General features: G+C 43.2%; 1 protein-coding gene across 1 annotated transcript in view; it reads left to right on the forward strand.

The window, feature by feature from the left end:
• LOC109469616 (dmX-like protein 2) overlaps nucleotides 1–23837 on the forward strand; it is a 59442-nt gene that overhangs the window by 27332 nt on the left and 8273 nt on the right. Inside the window, 33 exon segments of the mRNA XM_019768154.1 lie at nucleotides 7–340; nucleotides 681–910; nucleotides 1330–1470; nucleotides 1585–1706; nucleotides 2193–2293; nucleotides 2619–2767; nucleotides 3157–3404; nucleotides 3959–5517; nucleotides 5908–6014; nucleotides 6238–6408; nucleotides 6734–6831; nucleotides 7157–7421; nucleotides 7600–7925; nucleotides 7927–8515; nucleotides 8963–9132; nucleotides 9669–10260; nucleotides 10440–10587; nucleotides 10729–10980; nucleotides 11397–11557; nucleotides 11939–12170; nucleotides 12546–12741; nucleotides 13520–13637; nucleotides 14523–14639; nucleotides 15158–15244; nucleotides 15685–15821; nucleotides 17203–17368; nucleotides 17782–17842; nucleotides 18149–18276; nucleotides 18598–18678; nucleotides 19084–19175; nucleotides 19869–19921; nucleotides 21807–21896; nucleotides 23539–23666. Coding sequence (XP_019623713.1) covers nucleotides 7–340; nucleotides 681–910; nucleotides 1330–1470; nucleotides 1585–1706; nucleotides 2193–2293; nucleotides 2619–2767; nucleotides 3157–3404; nucleotides 3959–5517; nucleotides 5908–6014; nucleotides 6238–6408; nucleotides 6734–6831; nucleotides 7157–7421; nucleotides 7600–7925; nucleotides 7927–8515; nucleotides 8963–9132; nucleotides 9669–10260; nucleotides 10440–10587; nucleotides 10729–10980; nucleotides 11397–11557; nucleotides 11939–12170; nucleotides 12546–12741; nucleotides 13520–13637; nucleotides 14523–14639; nucleotides 15158–15244; nucleotides 15685–15821; nucleotides 17203–17368; nucleotides 17782–17842; nucleotides 18149–18276; nucleotides 18598–18678; nucleotides 19084–19175; nucleotides 19869–19921; nucleotides 21807–21896; nucleotides 23539–23666 — 7449 coding nt within the window.

The following is a 23837-nucleotide window of genomic DNA, read 5'->3' on the forward strand; positions in this document are numbered from 1 at the left end:
CACCTGAACGAGCTTGCCTGCCACCCCGTCTTGCCCCTCCTCCTCACCACCTCGCACCACAACATTCCCCACGTGGAGGTGGACGACACTTGCTCCATCGGCAGTCGCAGTCGCAGCTCCAGCCGGCTGTCGTTCGAGAGCGGAAAGGACACGTCCGACCCCATGGAGATGATAAAAGCCAGGCTGCGACATGCCACGGGAGAATCCAAGCATGGAGGGACAATACCAGAGGACGAGGATACTGTGTTCCCCATCAGTAAGGACCTGAGACACCCCCATGGTCTGTGCAGTGAGCTCATCCTGTGGAGAGTGGACCCTGTGGGTCCTCTGTCCTTCTCAGGTGAGTTTCCTCTACAGAAACTTTAATTTGTGCTCGTTCAATCTTTAAAATCTCTGTACAAAAGGTAGTGAAACCAAGTTTCGGTTATTTGTTTAAGCCTTTGTTAATCTATGAAAGCTAAACAAAATTCATGAGGTATATATTTCTATGCAAGAAAGATCATAGCAATTTTATGATCAAACTAAGTGGTAAATCTAGCTAATGGGTAGGATTAGGAATTGCTTTTTTGCAAACAATAATCTTTTTATTTTCCATTTGGTTATGACTTTTAGGGTTAAGGTTATGACCATAAGGATTGTGACTTTCTTGTTAGCTTGATGATTGTTTTGTTTTCCTGCAGGCGGGGTGACAGAACTTGCCCGCATCAACTCCTCGCACATCTCAGCCTTCTCCAACGTGGCGTGGGTCCCCACCCTGCTGCCCAGCTCCTCCCTCGGCGGCATGTCCAACTCCTACAGCGCCTGCTTCGTGGCCTCGGACGGGGACAGTCTGCGACTGTACCAGGCCGTGATCGACGCTCGCATGCTGCTGCAGGAGACCGCCAACATGGAGGCAGAACGACTGGCTGAGGTACAAAATGTACAATGTAATCATATCTTATTGGTTAGACTGACTTACAGCAAAGGCTTGAAAAAGTTAACCACAATCGCCCTTCAACCTAGAAAGCCTAGCACAAAAAACATTTCTACTAAATATTACAAAAAAATGGGGGAGTTTTCATTGGCCATGCATTGCCTCAATCCCCTCAGTAATCTAGTACTTAAAAACATCAGATATGTCGGTAGAGGAGGCATTTTTCCTCTTAGTCTAATATGTTATAGTTTCTGCATGCTCCCTTGCACTAACCTTTGACTAGTCTGTTGAGACATTCTTCAAGTACTTTTTCATGCGTCTGTGTTTCAAATTAGCATTCGGGCAAGATTTTGCAAAATAAAAATTTGATGATTATATGCTTACTTCATCAGTTTATGTCTTCTCCTGTTTTCCAGAGTGAAGGGTTCAGCAGTGGACCAGAGTCTGTGGACATGGCATGGGAGAAACGGGAGCCGCTCTTCAAAATAGTCAGTCAGCAATCCACCAAGAGACCAGGCTGTGTCATTGAACTGGATACCATCACTCAGGCCAAAAGGGTGGGTACTGGGGCAGAAGGGGGCCTGATGATGATGATAGGGTCTGTTTCTTTGTGTGTGGGTTGGGTGTTTGCTTGTTTGTTTGTGTGTCTAACTGCCTTGTTTTCTCCTCAGTCCTGGAAGAGCACCCAGCTGCTGCATGTGTTCCAGGAAGAGTTTCTGCTTGGCCAGAAGCAGGCAGGAGAGATGAGCATCAGCACTGAGCCTGTGGACACCCAGCCTCTCCACTCATCAGGGTACAACCTTCATGCATGTTCTTTCCTCAGAAACTGGGTTATATTTAAAGTTTGCTTATACGTGCTACAAATGTTAGCAAAAAAGAGTTTACTCCCCCTGCATTTAAGTATGGTCAAGTGGTCAATTATTCCAATAACTGACCAAGTCTTATGATGATTATTCACTATGGCATCATAGACAACATGAAATGGGGACTGTGATTGCTTAACATCATCTGGCTATATTAGAATACAGACTGAAACTACATTGTAAAATCACAAACCTTCAGCTAGTAAAATTATGCACTGGTTAGGGAAATATTATTGTTTAGAATCAACTTAGATTGTCACTGTTACAAAAAACATGACTAGAATGTTGCAGGGCACCACGTCCTCCGAAATCTTTAAGTCAGTCCAATGTCACCAGCCTTGATCCAAGGTTGTGTGTTTCTTGTCATTGTGAACAGGAAGAGCTAAATATTGATCCATTTGTATTTACCTCCACAGGTATGATGAAGGTTTCTACCTGGTTGTTCTGGAGAAGGTTGAGGAGACGTCTGTCCTGCACATGTGGTACATCGAGATCGTCTCCCAACTACAGACACCAGGTAACAGTCCCCTCTTAGTAATTTTTACTCATCCTTGTCCTTTACACAATGTGCCACGGTAAGAGTGGCTGACTTGGCATCCTTCCCAAGCGCTTCTGGCCATACACCTCTACATAACAGTGAAGAGAGAACCTTTCCAGAACTACCAATAGGAGCTCAGGATTCATTATCACTATAAAAATAATAGGATCTTGGAATTCTCTGTCACGATGGAGATACATGCACAGTCATCACAGCATCCAACACTAGGGTATAAATGATTTCATTGCCCGTGCATTCTAAATGCAAATGCAGCAACTTTTAAAATTCTCTGTACTCCCTGTAGCTGCCCGAGACATGACACCGAAGTTCAACTCCGAGTACGCCCACGACAGCGACACCTCGCCGGAAACGTCCGAGCCAAACAGCCCGACGACGGGATACACTCCATCGTTCCACACCCCCACCTCCAAACTTGTCATCACATCTCACAAGGTAACAGGAAGTTCAGGGCTGGTATCACACAACCAGGTACACCCTTCAACTGATAAAAGTTCATTGATTTCCAAGAGGGTCCAGTACATACAGAAAAAGGCATTATATTCTCTGTGTGGAGACATAGGAGGACTGCATTCAGTACATGTATAAAACAAATAAGATCTGTTTCCTCAAAACAGAAACATTGTCCATTATTGTTAGTCTTAGCCATTCCTAGGTCAAGATCATTAAAGATAAAAAAGTTGAAGTGGAAGTCAGAAGTCAAAGAGTTGCTTGAGGCATGCATCTCAAAGCTGCTTTGAATTGCCTTAAGCCTTAAATGGTTTCTTACAAGATTCGAGGGACATAAGATTGGAAGTAAGAATTTTGTTTTCCACCACCTGCAGGTGTATGAAGCAGCACTTAGTCTCCCAGAGGGGGTGCAGGTGGTTGATGCAACACCAGCGGCAGGACATCTCAGCTCCGCCTCCATCTACCCAGCATGCCTTGCACCCTATCTCATCGTTACGGCATGCTCTGATGGGAAGGTTCGCTTCTGGCGATGTAACGTCTCCAACAAGGCTTCCGAGTTCGAGGAATTCAGCGGTGTGATGTCACCTGTAGACTTTGTCAGGGCCCAGGATAAGAAGTACAGGTGGGAATGTATGGTACATGTACATGTATCTCTGGCTAGATCAATACTGCCATACACTACTGTGTATGGCAGTATTTGTATTTGACTGTAGTTAGTTTTGTATATATATATATATTTTTAATTTTTAAATAAATGTGTTTGTTTGTTTGTTTTTATTAGATCTCCATTAGTGTTCAACTGACCACTATTCTTCCTGGAGTCCACATAAAATTCAAAATTTAACAACAGAAATGTACAGAATTCAACAGCATATTAACATAAATTGAATAATTTAAAGTAATTAACATAATTAAGTAACATAAGCTGAGTTCGAATCAGAGTGATCACTGACATTAAATAAAAACACTTAGTAACATAATTAAGTAACATAAGGTAAGTTCGAAATCAAATCAATAATCAGTTAATATGGTCAACTATGAAACAAATTAACAACAAAAAATGTGTGAGTGTGAATGTGGGCCATGTACCTGAAGTAAACAATGAAAAAATACAATAAAAACACTGACCCAGTGGTATGATTCCTTCCATATAATTCTGTGTTTCTCTTGTTGCAGGTGGGTTGAGTGGGAACTGATGGTGTCGGAGAAGAATGCCAGCAGTGCAGTACAGGTGGATGGGGAACCTGTGGCAATCAGCAGTGCTTACAATGGGAGATTTGCCTGTGGATTCAAGGTGCTAAATGTTCCATCAGACAAACAGACTGTTCCCTTGGACAATAACGCTGCTTTCTGTGTAGCCATCTTTGAATGTGAGTCCACTGGCGGCTCAGAGTGGATTGTTGAGGACACGTTGTTTCTCTCGGTGCCGGACACGTCCCCCGATCGAGCACTGGTCCCTCCGCAGCAGACCAAGTACCAGGTCCTGCAGCTGGACTGGGTGTCAAAGGAGGACGGCTCACACATCCTAACAGTGGGGGTGGGTCCCAAAGTCTTCATGTACACCCCCGTATCCCCCGCCCTACACTCCTCGTCAGAGCAGGGTGTCGAAGTTGCTCCCAACGGCCTCCTGGCCTCCATGTTCTTGCCAGTGGCAACGCTCAGCCACAAGAAGGAGAACCAGCGCTGGATGCTCCTCCGCAGCATTGATCTCCTCACGCCCGACGGGTTAGAAGCACATTCCATGTCACTGTCCTGGGTTCGGGACGGCATCCTGGTGGTTGGGCTGGGAGATGAGAAGCACGTGTACTCCCAGTGGTCCAGCAAGACAAAGGAGGAGGAGAAGGTCCTGTTGGCAGAAGACGTAGCATCCCAGGACAATCTTAGCTCCAGAGATTCCCCCAGTAGCACCCCCAGCACCTCCATCCTCAGTAGAATATCGGCCCAGGGTAACAAAACTAGCCCGGAGAAGCCACCACCAGCTGAGGTTCAGAGTAAAACAGACCTGAGTCAGAACAAGACCCTACATGACATTGGACTGTTTGAGGCAGCGTATCTTGCCTCCCCCACCCTCCCACAGTACCACCCCCAACAGCTCATGGAGATCATGAACTTTGGAAAGTTCCGGCGTGTGCGGGCGATCCTGTCCCACATTGTGCGGTGCATCTCGTCTGATGACCAGGTCACTCTCCCCGCAGAGCAGGACACGTCTGGGGATGAGACGGACCGGCGACGACACCTCACCCGTGGTCTGAGCATGCTCAGTCGTTCCTACAGCATCAGTGCAGACCCGTTTGAACATGGCCAGGAGGGACATCCTGACTTTGTGGAGCTGGAGTCCATCCCACCTCTGCCCCTGTACGCCCTCCTGGCTGCAGACAGTGACAAATCAGCCTTCCTACAACAGGAGGATGCACCAACAAAATCCACCGAGAACAATGCAGACAAAACTGATGGCGATGCCTACAGCACACTGTTTGAACATCCAGACCTCAACGTGGACGAAGACTTCATTGCTTTCACTGCCAAGAGCAAGCCACAACCAAAGACGATTTCTCTCAAGCAGTTCCCGCCGACGTACTTCGGGCCGGAGCACGCAAGGATCCTGACCAATCATCTCACACACTCGCGACTGCCGGGGTTGTCCAGTTTAGAACAGATGCAGCTGTTGGCTGTTGCAGACACGCTGGCACACACACGGACAGAGTTCAGTGAAGGCACTTCCACCACTGCAAACAGTAAGCTTTATAGTTAGTACAATCTAGTTAGTATGTTGATTGTATAGCATGCATTACATGTATCTTACACGGACCAGTAATAGAAGTCATACATTTGAGCACTTTTATTTGTTTTATTTGTTCCACATTTGACTTCATTACTTTTGGGTGGCTGAGCTGTGAGTTTGTGCATATGTTTGTCTGGACAGATTACATGTAGATTGAAAGCATGTTGTGTTGGTAGGGGATGATTGACAATCAGAATGACAGGAAGTCAAAGGATCTGGAGCTAGATGGAATTCAAGGCTGTCAATGGCTAATTTTGAAAACTAAAGATTGCATACTTCCTGGAAGTCAGAAATCTCCAATTTTTTTGTTGAGTCCACATTAAGACATGCCATTTTGTTGCAGGTGAGACGGTGGATGGGTGTGGCCTGAGGTACCTGATTGCCATGAGACACCACCTGTACCTGCTCAGGTCCCTCCCACCTGTGCAGAGAGCTCAGGTGTTCCGACAGGTGAGTCTAAATGTCAAAATGGTGGGTTTTTATAATATGCTTGAGGTATGCCTGCCCGCCTTAGCCTTGACCTCCCCCCCCTAACGGCACCCCTCGCGGGGTTATCTGGGGGTAATCAAGATGACGATGACGATGACGTATGACTCTCCTCAAAAACCTTCTTGGTGAAGGTAATTACATTAAGAACAAAAATAGCAAAGTTTTTCTTTCGTGTTTTCTGCAGGGCCTTGCCACCTCCAACTTTGCCTGGGCCTTCCACTCAGAATCGGAGGCAGACCTGCTAAACATGATTCCCAGCCTGCACAAGGGCCAGCCCACCTGGAAGGAGCTGCAGGCACTCGGGGTCGGCTGGTGGCTACGCAACAACAACACTCTCAGGACCACCATGGAGAAGGTACTGTACAATTAACCTTCAGCCTGCTAAATCAGCCATTATCCAACCCCTTACCAAATGAAGACAGTGAGTAAGTACAAGTAGAAAGTACATTTTTACAACATCTCCATTCCAGCACCAAGGAAAGACTCATTCCACTCATTCCACTGCAAACAACTGTACCAGATACATTGTATGACATCTGCGGTACTTTAGAAATCTATGTTAATTTTTATAGTAACAACAACCTGGCCTAATCTACCTCTAAAAATATGCAGTATGGGATAAGGATGCGCTTTTAAAATTATTGATGGCATTATCCTGGATATGTGGTATTGTTTACCAGGTGGCCAAGGCAGCATTTCAGAATAAGAATGATCCTATGGATGCAGCGCTGTACTACATGGCTATGAAGAAGAAAACACTGGTCTGGGGGCTGTTCAGGTGAGGGGAAGTCAGATTATAATCTCATAGAGCTGGAAAGATTAGAAATGCTTAATAGATACTTCTCTGTCCAAGTCCTTCCCAGCTTATAAGAACTTGGTTCTGATCATAGTTCAGCCTGAACAAAAAAGATTTACTTTGTGTCAAAACTGTTTAAAAGTCATTGGCTGGAAGGTTAATTACCAACATTTTCACCTTGGTAGGAAACAGTATTCTGGAACAAGTTTCATACATCTATCTTGTACATGCACTGATTTTACTTAGAAAACCAGGAATTCAAAGGAGGTGCTTTTTAGATAAAAGTCTTCCCTTTTCTAACCTTCAGGTCTGTAAAGGACAAGAAGATGATGGACTTTTTCCACAACAACTTTAACGAGGACCGGTGGCGGCGGGCTGCGCTCAAGAACGCTTTTGCGCTCCTGGGTAAGCAGCGGTTTGAGCATGCGGCAGCATTCTTCCTGCTGGCAGGCTCCCTCCCTGATGCCATCGAGGTCTGCATCAACAAGCTGGAGGACCTGCAGCTGGCCATGGTGGTGGCACGGCTGTACAGCTCCAACCTGGAGCAGGATGTACCCGACAGTCAGAAACAGGTGATGCATAATTATGCTGTTTTTTAAAAATGTACATCATTTATGTAGAAACATCAGAATATAGATCTATAGACTAGACCTTTTGACCTTTTTACATACTGTATATTACTTTGCACTCAGCTTAGCCTTGGGGCAAGTTTGTAAATATTCAAATACCATCATTATTATTGTTTCCCAGGTGCTGTATGAGCACATCCTGGGCCTGAGTGATGCTGGGGAGGAGCGGGAGGAAGGGAAGATCCACCCGGATCCGTTTCTCCGCAGCATCGCCTACTGGCTGCTGAAGGACCACACCCGCGCGCTGAACTGCCTCCTGCAGCAGCCCAAACAGGACGACATGGACAGTCCCAGCAGTGTCCGCTCAGCCAAGGGCAGCGAGTACTCCGCTAACCCAGAGGTCTTCAACTTCTACAACTGGTTACGAACCCACCCCCTCCTCCTGCGCAGGCACCTGTCCACGCACGAGGGGTCCGTCCGCGGAGCACAGGCCACCAACTCCTCCTTCTAGCCGGGTCGGGTTACACGCCAGCCTGACTGCCTCGGAGAAGGGGCTCGCAGACAAGATCACGCCGATCGAGCGGCGACTCTACTTCACCACGGCACACGCACACTTCACGGCAGGCTGCCCCATGCTGGCCCTAGAGGTTTTGTCCAAACTTCCGCAGGTCACGGAGAAAAGCCCCGACAACTCCTGCAACTCCACGGTCGTCGTCAACACTCCCGAGGACGAGGAGATGATCTCAAAGGGCGTCATCACCATCACACAGCCCAGCGCTGACAAGTCGCGGATCGACAGCGTGTCTTCCCTGGACTGGAGCAAACCTGTCGTATCCAGTACACCTGGCCCTCCCACCTTAGACTGGAGTCAGCCGGCAGTTAGTATGGACTGGAGCCAGCCGGTTTCCACCCTGAACAATGGGGACAAATTAGAACTGGACTGGGGAAATGATGATGATGATGAAGTTGAAGATGAAGATGAAGAGGATATGAAACCAATGACAACTGGTGATCCAAACAAGCTGGCTGTTCCAGCCATTAACAAGCAGGCCCTGTTAGCCAGCCCTATGGAGACAGAGATAGACCGCTGCAGGAAGGTGAGATCAATGCATTACATCTTAATCTGTTAGAAATAACTTGGTGTCTTTAAACATCTTATACTAAAATGATATTGATGTAGACAAATAACAAAGGAGTAAACTATATTTTTCCGTTGTTTGAGCATCCTTAGACAATTAAGTACAATTTAAGAATATAGCTTTGAAGAACAAAAATGTAAGAGATTTTTAAGTGTTATTATCATTTATTGTATGTAAGTCTAGCAGACTTTTTCAAAATTTCATTACAGTGCTAAGTCATATTTCCTTGAGTCAAGGCTGCCATAGGGCTTAATTGTAATGGATTTTAATGAATGAAAATAAAATGATAAATCTGCTACAGTAGAGTACATGTGTTATGATGTTCTTTCTATACCGTATTGTATCTTAAAGCTCTCATTTTTAAACAATTTTTAAAATTTTATGCACAATGTTGACCAAACCCAGGTGGACATCATGGCTCAGCAGCTGAAGTTCATCGCGTGTCTGAAGATCCTGATGCAGGAGCTGCGCACGCTGGCCACAGGGTACGAGGTGGATGGGGGACAGCTCAGGTACCACCTCTACATGTGGCTGGAGCGTGAGATCGACGCTCTCAGGAAACTCTGCAACTACAGGTACTGGCTGGCTGTTTCAGGGCATTTCCCGTGTTCTATAAGGTACCATGTTAGAAAACACATATCAACTTACAGGTACTGGATGGCTTCTTGGATGGATACAGTGGATGCAAATGATGCCCTTCTGTGATGCCCTTCCCTAATGATTATGTCCAGTGATGCATTCAATTCTACCTTATAAAAAATATGACTTTGCATGATTGTTATGTGATGCAGTTATTGCATTGTAGCTGCAGTTTTCACAATGACCAACAGGGAGTGCTGCAGCACATACCTGTATACCCTTGGTTTAAAAAAAAAAACATGGTTGCATTCTTACTATGACTATGATTTTGACGAACATATCTGCCTTTTAAGATTGGTCAGAGATTCAAAATTGAAGGCTTGTAAAGTAGTGCCTCTACTTTTAGTAATTGAACTGCTAAAATATAATGTATATATTTAATAAATATAGTTGTACTAAATAATATAATATATACATGTATACTGAAGTCTGGCTGTTGAATGTGATAAATTCTGTGGAAATGACCTTGCAGGTATGGAGGACTTGCTGATGACCTAGATGACCTTGAGAACCTGAAGGACAGCAGAAGACCAAGTGACAGCCAGTACAGCGGGCAGGACAGTGGCGATGAGGACACGAAAAAGCGTACGCTCCACGAGATCCTGCTTGCCGAGAAGATGGACTTTGAAGCCAAACGCCAGAGGTCTGCCCGTCGGAAACACTGGCTAAAGAGGAACCACGAGCTTCTGCGAACCTTCCTGAGCTACTGTAGCCTGCACGGGGCGGGAGGGGGAGGGCTAGCCTCCGTACGGATGGAACTGATCCTCCTGCTGCAGGAATGCCAACAGGAGAAGACTCAGCAGCAGCTGCTGTCCCCCCTCCCCTTCCCCACCATGCTACCATTAGTCACCGCTAGCGTGGCCAGCTCCAAGACCGTGGTCGCCGACCCCATCGCTCACATCGTCCGCATGACCCACGACATCCTCCACACGGTGGTTGCCATGACGGCCCCGCCCTCTCCTAGCGAGACCAACACCACGGTGTACAAACTCCAGACGTTGAGTGCTGCAGTGTCAGCCTGTATGTATCAGTGTCTGTGTGACAGCGACACCTATTACCTTCAGGTAAGAAACTTCCTCTCCCTTTATATCATGGTCCTAGAGCCACTCCAGCATCTGTGGTACAGGAATCATGTACCAAATCATTTATATACCACCCCCAGTACTGTGAATGTACAGTTTGAACTGTGAATATAGCTTTTGTCTCAATTAACTCATCATCATGTGCCCCCTACCCTCCCCAGCTGCAGGGAGATGTGCTGGATGATGGTCTGGACCAGTGGAACAGTATCGTGTACCACCCCCAGCACCTGATGGAGGCTGGCAGGAAGAGACGCATCAGCAGTGGGGAGGACAACGCAACCCCCTCATCTGCACCCGCCAAGTGGCCAGGTATGAAGACAGTTTTTAAATTTACTCCATACAGTACTTTGTCTCTGTAATTGTTGACTGTCAAAAATCAACTACTTTGCCTAAAAGTCAGCGTGATGTAACATTTGCCAGTAAATGACAAGGAAATCCTCTCCTCTGCAGGTGTGAGTTCCCTACAGACCCTGCTGGCTTCTGAGCGTGATGAGGACCAGCCCAAGCTGAACGTGCTCCTGAGCGAGACGCTGGTGGCCGTGTACGTCAGCCTGCTCATCCACGGGCTGGCGGGGAAGGCCGCCAACGAGCTCTTCCACCTGGTGGCACATCCCTTCGACGCCAAGATGTGGGCGGCAGTGTTCGGCGGAGGGGTGAAAGTTCAGCTGAAGCAGGCTGCACAGAAGCCAGCCATGTACTCAAGTAAGCACTCAATGGGCTAGTATGCTGGCCAACCATCCTTAGTCATAAGTCACACGAAAACCTAATTCCCAGTTGTTAATGCAATTGTTTTATTGAGATTTCCTTTAGATTTTCACACTTATGTCTATTCTTCCTAGAGTCACTAACTTTCAGATAGTCGTATCACACACCGAGGCATGCCTCTACTCTTTGTTGATCTCCCCAAACACGGCACCTCCATTTAACATGACAGTCCTATCTGAGGGTCACCAAAACTGTGTAGTACCATTTATTTTCACCTGAGTGAAGTAAGGAAAGTCATGTAAAGAGCCTCTCCTAATGACCATTCGGTTCTGGGCCAAACACCCAATGCTGCCACACGATCCCACCTGTTGTAATCTAATAATGACCACCTGTTTAACCACCCTGCTGCACAGATGCCCGGGATGCCATGGACAAACAGCGTCTCCGGCTGAACCTGAAGCTGCTGGGGAAGGCCAACATGCCCAGCCCTGCCCCTGCCGCCGAGGACAAACCTGTGTTTAAGGAGAAGTTCATCCCACCTGAAGTCTCCATGCTGGACTACTTCATCACTAAGGTACAGGACAGGGGTGGGAGGCTCAAGGATCCTGCTCACATATTTTTCATCATTTGGTGTTTTTTTAGTGTCATACACAACTAAATTTCCTTGAGATCTTCATAGTTCTTCAAAGTTCTTCATAGTATTATCATGATCACAATATTTATTGAGGATTGTTTTTAGTCAAATATAACTCTCAAACAACAATGTAAAACTTTATTGGGTGCACACTATTTCATGAAATACATGTAACTTCATTGACAAAAGTAGAGAGAATGTACAAAACCCATCAAAGTAATTGACATTTATGATATACAATATCCAGCATATGGCTCCTTTGAAATTTGGAAAAAAAGTCATTTCATCAAATTAAAGCAAGCATGTTTCTCCTGTCCACAGCCATACATTCCTCCTGGCCAGAACGCCATTGACTATGACTCGGATGAGACGGTGGAGAGTGAGTCTGAGGATGAGGATGCGGACAGTCTGAACATCTCCGTCACAGAGGCACAGCTCCAGGAACACTCCGACCCCAACTCCTACAGCTGGAGCCTCATGAGGCTGGCTCTGGTCAAAATCGTCTTCCACAATGTACAGAACTTCCTTCCAACTGCAGGCATAGAGATGGCTGGTAAGGATACATGCACTGTTGGGGTATTCAGCCAGGGGGAGCTTTTGTCTGATTGCCTTCTGCGATGTGCTGAGATTTCTCCAAATACCTAGGGCCGACCAGTGAATACAAGGAGCCCTGTAACAAGTAGTAGGCATGGAGATGGGAATGCAGTTTGCCTGAAATTTTGTAGGAACACCTTCTGTTTGTAATAGAAAAAAAAGGAATTCAAAACAGGTCAAAATTAACACCTTTAACTTACTGATGTAAAAATGAAGTTTGTGTGTTACATCTGTGCCGCTGACTTTGCATGCAAGCTGCAGAGTACATGCTATTGCTTGATCACACACTGTGCTGATGCTGCATGCTGATTGGATGCTGTCCCGTCACGTGTAGAACTCCCCGTAGCGTCCCCGCTGCTCCACGCCGTGCTGAAGAACCTGGAACTCTGGCAGCAGATGCTGATTGGTCGTCTGGAGCTGTTCAACGGACCCCCGCTGGACTACATCCCGCTGTCGGGGGTGGAGTCGTCAGGAGGCCCAGCACTGCTGCGCTACAAGGCTATGCTGGAACCAACCAACACTCCCTTCAGGTACACAAAATTGGTTAGGGTCCTGTTATTGACAATGACAAATAAATAAAAGTACAAAAGATAAAAGTCAATTGCAATGAACATGCCTACATGTGCTAAATGCATTAAGTTTGAGTCAATTTGAAAGTAGAAGTAGACTGAAGTAAAGTCAGGAAAACTACACAGTCATGTATCTTCCATTTCATCTACATTGTATATTGTACAAAGACTGTAGACAAAATTGGCACTTCAACACCACCTTATCTGTGTACATGTACATGCATGTCCTTATCAGTATTACAAACTTTAGGCCACGCCAATTTAATTTCTTGGTTAACGGATTCGCCCTCTTCATTTTTTTCTGATTTGGAAATAAAAATAAAAATTCAGAATCAACTGCAAAATGCTCATATTTTGCCCTGAACAGTTGAAAACAGTCCTTTTCTTCCTAGTTGTTACAGTTATTCCATCTTTCAATGCAGTGGTATCATTAAAAGTTCAAAATTCATTGTTTAAATTTTGAACCAGCCTGGTGTGTTAACTTCATGGCTCATATCATACCATTTTGGGCCCTAATAGAATGCCTAGGCCTGTTTTTATTTTATTTTTTTTTCGCCCGCCCGCTCCATTATTTTTCTAGAAAAATCCGTTAACCAAGAAATTAAATTGGTGTGGCCTTAGTATACATGTAGAACACATGCACTGTCAATAATCAGCTGAAAGATTGTGAGCAAACCACTCTGACCACACAATGCCACTATAGGATGGTTAATTGGGATGATAAAATTTTGCATCTCAGGTCCAACCACCGCTCCGCCCTGCCGGCCAAGCGACTGTGGCACCACCTAGTACACCAGGAGGTACTGCAGGATGCCTTCATCCGCTACTGCTTCACCAAGAAGGCGCACATGCAGGAGGTAGGGAGCGTCCGGGGTGGCAGATCTAGAGCAGTACGGGTGACCACACACTCTTGTTCCTGCTGCAATGCGCTGCGCTGCTGTGGGTCGTGGTGTGGCCGTGGGCTGGGCTCAGCTGTTACAGGGCCGCACTAAGCTGACTGTAGGCCGAAAAAAAGGAAAAGATTACATTTAGTTCAAAGTACTTGTGAAGTTGTCAGCTTAGTGTAGCCAGAAACAAACAGAAGTTTGATTTACAGAATGATTTTACTTTTCTTACATTTTAGTTGTGCTGTTGATTTTGCCATATTCTGCTGTACTTAATACAATATTTTGTATTTTTTTACCTTCTTTATTATTATTACCTAGAATAGGCTGCACATGCTCCCATACTTTCCTGTTTTTCTGATTTATCCCGAGTTTTGCATATGCTTGTTGCACATACATGTACTGTACACTGTAAGGCACCAGGTGTAGCCACACTGTGAGATGGTCAGGGTTCCCTCACCTTATATGGAAACATTGCAAAGGACATAAATAAGGGAATTCCCTCCCATATCATAGCAAAAACATTTGTAGAAAATGTAATATATGTACATATACAACATGTCCAAAGACTTGTGATTTTTATTGAATACTTTCAACTTTTGCTTTCAACTATTGCAGTCCAATTTTGGTATTGAAAACAACAGCCCATCTTGCTTCCAAATGATCTTCCAAAAGAACATAGATAAACTTTCAAACTAATGCACACAATAGGGGATGATGTGTTTTTACTAAATGGAGATAAAAAGTTGAAGCAGGAATGATGACCATCTCACTGTAGCTGCACCCACTCCCTAGACCTGTTGTTTGTGTTGTTTTTGAGTTCTCTGATTTTGTTCTGTGCTGTTTTCCCCCCTGTAGTTTGATGATGCCTATGGTAAGGCTGAGACGGGCGGGGTGTCTGAGGAGGTAGACTCAGGGACACAAAGTCAGACCCCGTCCACTGAAAATGCAGAACCTGTCGACCTGATGGATCAGGTGCATGCTTGTTAAGGACTACCCGCGCTGACTTGGCTGTGTGTGACTAGTAGACACAGCAGTTTGTCACAGTTTTACATGTATGCGGTAGAGGGATTTATACTGTGGAAGTTATATGTTTTAGCTCCAGACATGCTCCTTTATGAATGGTATTTTGGCACAAAGCTTATTTTATCATGACTGTGATTTCATTGTCAAGGCAATTTGGACTATTGAATTTCTGTTGATTTTTTTCTAAGGCCAAACCCGTTTATTTCCTTGTTTTTTTTTGCCTTTTTCAAAAGAACATCTACCAGGAAGTTGATAACAGAGGATCTGAAAGAAAGCTGTAATCTGACTCTTCACTTTCTGAAACTGGCTATCCCCCAGACTCTGTTTTCATTATGTTGTTATTCGAGTCCAGTGTTATTTTTTTTTCAAAACTGAAGTACATGGATACTAAACTGGTGTGGCCTTAGTCCTGCTGGTTACCACAGACCCCAGATCTGACTGATATGTCTTGTTTCTGCCTGTCCCAGCTTACACGGGATGAGATCCGGGCTGGGGGACGAATCCGCATCATCCACAAGGAGAACGAAATCATCAACTGTTTCTGCACCAATCAGGTCAGAATAGATTAAGACTTCAGTACAGTAACTGTGGTCCTCATATTAATGCTTGATTTCACATGTAGGGTGACTGAAAAAGGTACACCAGAATACAGAAATAATGAAGACTTAAGACTGTTCATTCAATAACTGCTGCATGGTGATTGATGAGACTTGTAAATAGTATTTAAGAAGCATTTCTTTTCAGCATTTGTTGTTGGTTTTTGGTAATTGTTGTTGACCATTGAATAGAGAGTTTGGTGTGTTATCTGTTATGTTCTGCTAGCATACTGAGGGATGATGCTATGATGGCACCATGACATTTGTTGTATGGCTCAGTGTCCGATGGTGTGAGCAAAATGCAATTCAGGAGTCAAATGTATCGGCTGTTGTCATGTATATCTTATGGTCCACAGTCAGTATGACCCAGTACATGTTCTCTCTCTGATCCCCTGCAGGCCAATCCTAACTGCATAGTGGTGGCGAGTGCCAGTCATGTACAGGAGCTGGACGTGTCAGCGATACTCAACCCACAGCCGTATGTGTGGATCGACGAGGAACAACCAGACATGGAGTCTGTCATCGGGCCAAAAAGGTATCAGTCTGACTTTTTGTCTTAAAGCCACCATCATGATGTCAACAACTTTCACCCCAGTTTGTTGATTGCCAGAAGCTCAACAAATTCTCAAATTGCCAGAGTCAATCATATTTTTTGCCCAAAAATGTATCTTCTTTCTTTCTGACCTCCTTTCTCCATTCAGACAACATTGAAAATGAAGTTAGATTGGAGTCCTTTCTCAGTGATGGACTCAGTGATGTGAAGGAAATAGCTCTTGACACTTTGGCCTTTGACTTAAAATACATGTACCAGATTTTATTCTGTATCTGTATAGCCCTCTGCTTTTATTTTTGCTTACTAATACAGGTAAGCACTACACTTGACATTGTAGTGATATATGTACATGTAAATACAGTTCAGAGGCTGAGTGTGGTCACAGCCAGTATTGTGGTTCTCCTGCCATATATCACCAGTCCTGTGAAAATCAATCACTTTTGACCCAGTTTAGGCACATCGTTAGTTGTTAATAGAAATGTTCAAACCAGTATATATCTGCTGAAATTTATTCAACTTTCCATTGAACAATTGGGGGAATATACTAGTCTAGTAGCTTCTTTTGTAATCTGAAACAGGATTGATACTCTGTGTCATCTCCATATTTAATTTATCTCTGCTGGAATTTGATATAGCCTAACCAAAGGAATGTGGGTTAGAAATTGATTTGTGGTCTCTCAGGAATATTGCCATTGTCTCTAGCTCTGAAATTTTGTATATAAGTTGTAATGGAGTTTGAAAAAGTATTATATAGAACACTGATAAGAATTTATCTTTTGTTAGTGCTGTTGACAAGATCACTCAGGAGATGCGACCCAAACATCAGTGTATGACATCTCTATATTAGGAGTAGATGAAATTGCTAAATCAATAAAATGTTATTAGCGTGTAAAAGAGGAAGTTGTGTAGCCCGCAGTGTGAAGGGGCACCAAAGTGAAGCTTTTACATGACTTTTGTATGACCCCACTCTTGTCCTGGGATACACAGCTGTTCCTAGGGCCATGTCTTCATAATACACAGACATTGTGCCGTGAATCTTGCCAAACCGTCCTTAAGAAAGTGCGTAAACATTGGGAATATTAAAGGCAACAATCATGATCATTGTGTAATAAAGTTTAGGTGTCTTTCATATACTGTGGGTGGATCAGACAGGTAAGCTTATAGTCTAGTCTTATGTAGCTACATGTAATTATCATGCAGCTTGTATTTCCTGACAGCACAAAGCTGCTGTGTTATGCCTGAAAAGTGGTTTACAGGTTATGTGAAATAAACAAAGAAGACTGAAGTAGGACAGCTGAAAATTTGTGGTGTATGTGACATGTTGGAAGAGTTTGTACTGAGGATTGGTTTTGTGTCCACACAGTGCCCCAGGAAACAGTGAGATGGGAGAGTTCTTGTTTGTCCACACGGGGGTGGAGAGAAAAGGCAGCGTGTCAGCCCCAGCCTCTCCCAACCCACACGGCCCAGGACCAGCCATGCTCCACAGCCTGGGGTACGGGGGGATGCAGACAGGCAGGGGGGGCAACGTGGTGAGTAAGGACCTGGGCACATTTGTTGAATGAGCGTACATGTAGTACAATACACAGAGGTGAAGGAACTTCAGGCCCTTAGTAATAGTCAACCATGTTCACGGAATGGACCTGTCTACTTCTGGTATGTGACATCAGAGACACATGATTGTAGTACATGTAGCAGGTTATACATGTAACATTACATGTACGTGCTAGAAAACCTGTGTCTACATTTGTACCTACCCCCGTTCAAGGCTACTTGATGAGCTCTGAATGTTAACTGAAAAGGTGATTATCACCTGTGATAATCCCATGTTATGTCTATCATTCCACAAAGATGCATAGTATTAGCAAATCTTAGATGATGAGTTGATAATTGATTTTGGGTCCAGAATGTTTTCTCTTTAATAGAGATTTGTCTCTCACTACAGATGCTGAAGAGGAGTGTGTCAGGAGTGCGGAGAATGGCCTCACATCCCACATTACCATACTGTAAGATTTCTAACTCTTTTGCCATCAAAAATAACTTATTCAAAACATCATAATTTGATTATAAATGTCATTGAATATAATGTACTAGTATTCAAATCATTGAAACCAGGACCTCTTTTGTATGAATTATGTGGAAATGCTAGAATGGCCTTCTGTGTTAACATAATACTGTCACTGGGTATAGAGAATATAATTCTTGCAAATTAGGATCTTTAGAATTCATCAGTTGTAAAGGTGTCCATCATCTTGCGAAAGTTGGGGACTCTAGTATTTGTAGTTTATGACCAGTCTTGGTTGTGTTTGCAGACTTGACAGGATGTCAGGATGGCAGTGTTAGGATGTGGGAGTGGGGACACGCCCAGCAGATCTCCATCCACAGGACAGCCGGCTACCCCAGGGTCAACAGGGTCAGGTTCAACCTGCAGGGCAACAAGGTAGGTCAAAGGGCATGGGAGAGGTCAGCTCAAGGTCAAGTGCCTTCAAAGTGAATGATTATAATATATGATATATATTTATATAATATAGAACTGGTCCAGTACAAGTACATCTGCCATTTTACAATTTTTTCTGGACTTACGCAACCTTGGTGTGTTAAAAGAACTTGACCTAAAAAATTACTGATGAAACTATACATGGAGGCAAAGGGCAAATTCTGCTACAAGGTACTTATTGTGATTATAGGATATGGGATTAGTTGTGCCCATTGAGTTGATACAGGTCAGCATTAAGGTGAAGATTGATTTTTGTGCCCCCAGTTTGGAGTGTGTGACAGTGAGGGATATCTGTCATTGTGGCAGCTGGCAGTCAGCTCCTCAGCCACAAACAAGCCCTTCTTGGTAAGTTCACTGGAAGTGCTCGCTTATTACCATAGCCAAGCTTTAACTTTTTGTGTGTGTGTGTGGATTGATTTTAAGTTGATTGCCTTCATTTGGCTTTCTGTATGTACCAGGTGGATCTTGATTAGACCTCAAAATTATTAGATTTAAATACATTCTTGTGCTCTGGGAAAAGTGACTTAAGTTTGGGCCCCCTAGCAGCTTGTTCTGGAACTGCAGGGGTGCTTTTGTCAACATCTCAAATCAGGATGTTATTTGCCTAATACAATTCTATGATAATGATGATGATGATATAATGTATGCAAATGAGGGTCTTATTTGCATAATCAAAGAGAAACATTTATAAGTTCAGTTTCATGTGCTGAAATTGTTGTAAAAGAATGAATCCCCCCATGTTTCCCCCAGACTCGGCAGTGCCATAACAAACAGACAAGCGACTTTGTCTACATCAACTCCTCCAGCTTCCTGTCTACTGCTGGGCACTCATCTGATCACAGGTACGGATAACAGGCAATGCTTCATGTACAGGCTTGAAATCCTTTTTTTAATCAGGATGTCCACAAGGTAACCTGAGCCAATAGGTTTCAGTTAATCAACACTGGCTGTTTATTTTAGAAGGCTTAACCTAGGCCACCTGTAAAGGTATTGCGATTGTTCACAATCATGCTGGCCAAGGCATGACTCAGTTTATTTCAGAAGCCGCAAATTTTGTGCCAGGTAATAAATCTCACACAGAAACCATGACTTGTGTGGCGAGAGTGTGAGAGTTCAAACCCTGTGTAGTACTATACCAATTGGGTGATCTCAGTTGGACTCTCAGGATACTGAACCAGACACTTAAATATTCATAACGTTATTTTTTTACCAGAGCGTCACACTCAGGTATGTGACCTGTTTTCAGGACTGGTGTTCTTTTCCGAACAAGACACACTGTAGTCCTAAATGCAGACAAAAGCAAACAGTTGTATGCTACAGATTGAAAGAAAATGTTTACAACTTGGGAAGTGCAATGTGATAAAACAGAAATGTGAATTTGAAACCAAACAACAAACTTTAATATGGTCCAAGTATTTACGCACCATGTGTACCTGTGATTCCAGCATATTCATGCAATGTTACACTTTATGATGTTCTGATTTTATGTATGCCATGTTTGACCTTGAATATGATGATGACCTTTTCTCCCCCAGGAATGTCTGTCTGTGGGACACCCTAATGCCACATAGAAGCTGCCTAGTTCAAGGTCAGTCTCTTAAGGGCACCTTGAGTTTCCGCTGTATTAGGACTCATGTAGAAAATCTTTTGAAGATTTGGTTTTCTGAAAGGTCTTGGGATCATGAGTAACACTCTCCAACAAATTTTTACATAATGATGAACTATTACTGTAACAGCACAGGGCCATTATGTAAAATTGGCCACTTTAGTGTGATGTTTGAGGTGTAACATTTAGTAATATGCATCTCTCGATTGCAATTTACTTCTGATTCAGTCTTCCCAGTAATTGTTTGAATTTCATTTCTTTGACTTAATCATTAATACCAGCCGAGTCTTTGGATGTACATGTACACGTCATACTTACTTGGCAGCTAGAATTAATCCACGTATGGCACAAAGGCAGTGATTGCTCTAATGGCAGAAAGCTACTTACGAAGGAACTTCTAAAATTGCATTCATGTATAGCTTACAAGAGCTGAAGGCATCAGTGCTTGTAACTGTAACATTCAGATCTTACCAAGTTTGCAATCTACCGTAGATATGATCAGTTAAAATCTACAAGACTCCAAACTTTTTGTATTAGGTTGAGATAAAATGCCAATTACTGAAACCATAGGTATGATATATTTTATGTATCAAAATTAAGCTTCTACCTTCAAACCATTAATTTGTCAAACACATTCTCCAAATCCCCAAATGTGGTGTAAAAGGGAACTAAATTTGCTGGTATTTCAAGCGTAATATGCCCATATTTCATCAATTTCATGACAATTATCAATAGATTTCCTGAATTAGATTTGTTATTTTTCAAATTATTGCAGTACATGTATATATATTAAAAGATAAAGATATCCCCAGAGTGGACATGCATGAAAGATATATAAGCTAGCATGTACCATCTGGGGCAAGCAGAATCAATGATTTTTGTCTGGATTATCTACATGTGTAAAGTAATACAGCTCAGAACTTTCAGATATTGACTTCTGTTTTATGTCTCTTTCAAACACCCTTGGTGCTCATTCCACAAATTTTTCATGTATAATCATAAGAAAATCCTAATTGTAAAGGATAGTCTAACAAGCTTTCTGATAGACTGAGTATAATGATATATATTGCAATGATGGACTGAAATCATGTTTCCAAACTTCTTGTGATATATGAATTGTAAAGGCCAATTAAAGAAACTGTAGGTATGAGACTTAAATATCTATCAAATCTTATAGTTCAAACCATTTCATCAAACACAATCAAATCCTCTGTAGACTCCATGTGTGCCACGTAGAAAGGAATCTGCCCATATTTTTTAACGTAATATGCTCATATTTTAATTTTGACAGATATTGACTCAGATATTGAGCTGAATTTGCTGCAATTCGTTATTTCACTCAGATTTGCAGGAATTGTGGTCCAGAAAACTTTTATTACTTGAAACTGTACAAAAACAAATCCAAAAAATTGTGGTTGCCATGTTGTTATTTTTTTGGGATGTACATGTAGTTTGTTGCTTCTGTATCTGTACAGCCTGTACACAACAATGTTTATTTTCTCTTCAGTGTAACACATCAATGTTGCAGGCATGTTGTATTACAATGAAGAACCTGTCACCTAAGCATGAAAAAGTTCATCTGTGTTGGTAGACTTTGTTATGACAAAAAGGCTAAATGCTCTTACCAACACTAAGTAAATTGGGTCATGCGTGTCAGATAACCTGAGTGTGTACTATAAAATTTGGGTAAGTCCCAATTTACTTAGTGTTGGTCAGAACATTTAGCCTTTTTGTCGTAACCTATAGCTAACCTTTGCACAGCTAACTGTAAATGCTCTTGTAACCTATCTAAAGGGGATGCCCATACTGTACCTGTTGCTAATGAGTTTCAGTCTAATGGAACAAGTGATTTTGCTGTATTTTGCAGGTTTCACATGTCACGAGAGCGGGAGTCCAGCGATAGTGTACGCACCCCAGCAGCAGCTGCTCATCTCCAGTGGGAGGAAGGGAGACATCTGTATCCTTGTTTGTTTGTTTGTTACTTCTGGGCAGAATGACATGCAGGAGGTACAAAGGTCAGACACAGGCAATGGGATGAACTTGAAGGTCCCAGAAATCTGGCCGGGAGCCGGCATGAGGAAGTTCAGGAAGCTGCAGATTTGAAAATGGGTATATGTATGTGACATAAATAAAATATAACATGGTGTATTCTGCATCACCTTTGGTTCCAGCCTGCCCGTGGGTACCTGGGATGATAAGGAATACAGTGTCACGTACAACCTGTCATCTCACTTTTGCACATCATCTAAATGGCCTTTGGTGAAGACCTACAACGTACATGTACCTGTATTGTACAAATGTTCAGAGAGCCAGAGTGTGGACTGTGTATAGCCTGGAGAAATCTACAATCTATAGGATGACTACAGCATGAAATATTTAACAGCATTAGTACAGATGCACTGCTCATTGTTGTGTGAGTAATGGATGATCAAAGAGGTTCAAAGCGAACCCCAGATATGTCAGTTGGCATTTTGTCTGTGAGCTTTGTGGCTGTGCAGGGATCAAACAGGCTCACATGGCAGTCCTGGAAATGTCACTTTAACCTATGTCAGAACCAGGGAGATGGAGCATGCATTTGGGATGCAGAAAAAGACTGTTTCATAAGTGATAACTTGTAAGAGTTATCACAAGAATGCCAGGCTTGTTCCTCTTGTTTTGTTATCTGAAATAGTATTGATTTTATGTCCTGGAAATTGATTTGTTAAAAGAACTTGTCCTTGGAAATGGACTGGTGGGAGTAAGATAAATGATAACATGGAACTTTCTCTGCAGAGACTTGACCTTGAAGAAAATATTTGTGTCTTGAAAGGGATGTTGATGTCTAATTGTTAGAACCTATTGGTCAGGAAAAAATGGACTTGCAAGTGGGAATAAGATTGTGATTTATAGCATGTATTTTTTCCCAGAGAAATGATATGAGGGTAATATATCTTCCAGACATTTTAGAGACTGGACTGTTCTGTCTGAAGAAAATATCTATGTCGTCCATCATGATTTAGGTGCTCCTTGGTGGAATAGTCAGGACTCACTATCATACATGGTATGCTGTCTTTGGAGTTTGAGATGAAAGATAAAAAGCTAATACCTCTCAAATAGATAGATGGAATACACTCAGCACAATAAGTTTAGAAACCTAAGTTTGATCAATCATTTCTCAGTTCATGTAGTATATAGTATTCACAGAGCCAAATTGTGTTACAATTGTCTTTGAAATCAGTTCTTTGTATTGTAATTTGGATATTATATTATTAAGTAGTATGTGAAGTCATAACCTCTCATTTTTCAGCACCATAGACAGCCTATTCCAAGATCAGGGTGTACCACTTGGGCCAATTTTTCAAGTTTCACATTTTTCCACTTTCAGTACAGAATATTGTGCTACAAATGATACCATGCATGGCACTTTTTATACATTTTTGGATAACGAAATGCAGTTTAAGTGGCACTATACCGACAGTACCGCTCATTAGGCATGTAACAAGAAGACTTGTTGTATCCTTCAAAGAGTTGTTTCAAATGCTAAGATATGACCAATAGAACTGCCGAGCTACAGATTTACACGCACTTTTATTCTCTTGAAGTTCCTTAACAAGCGGCAGGTATATTTGATGTGCGGCAGCGGCAGCTCAGGCACACGTTCCAGGCGCACGAGTCGGCCGTCAAGTGTCTGGCGCTCGACCCGACCGAAGAGTTCTTTGTTACGGGGTCTGTAGATGGAGAGGTCAAGGTAAACAACCTTGTGATATCAACTTCATTTTGACAACTAAATCTGTAATGCTCAAACAATCATAGGTTTTCTGTTGGTTTCAGGAGCTGTCTATGAATCTGTGATGTTGATTGATCAGTGGACAGATTGATAATAATTGACTTTCAGGCTCTCTTCTTTTAATTCAAAAGC

Source organism: Branchiostoma belcheri, unplaced genomic scaffold, assembly GCF_001625305.1.
Source record: "Branchiostoma belcheri isolate BF01 breed outbred unplaced genomic scaffold, Haploidv18h27 scaffold21, whole genome shotgun sequence".
NCBI classification, from domain to species: Eukaryota; Metazoa; Chordata; class Leptocardii; order Amphioxiformes; family Branchiostomatidae; genus Branchiostoma; species Branchiostoma belcheri.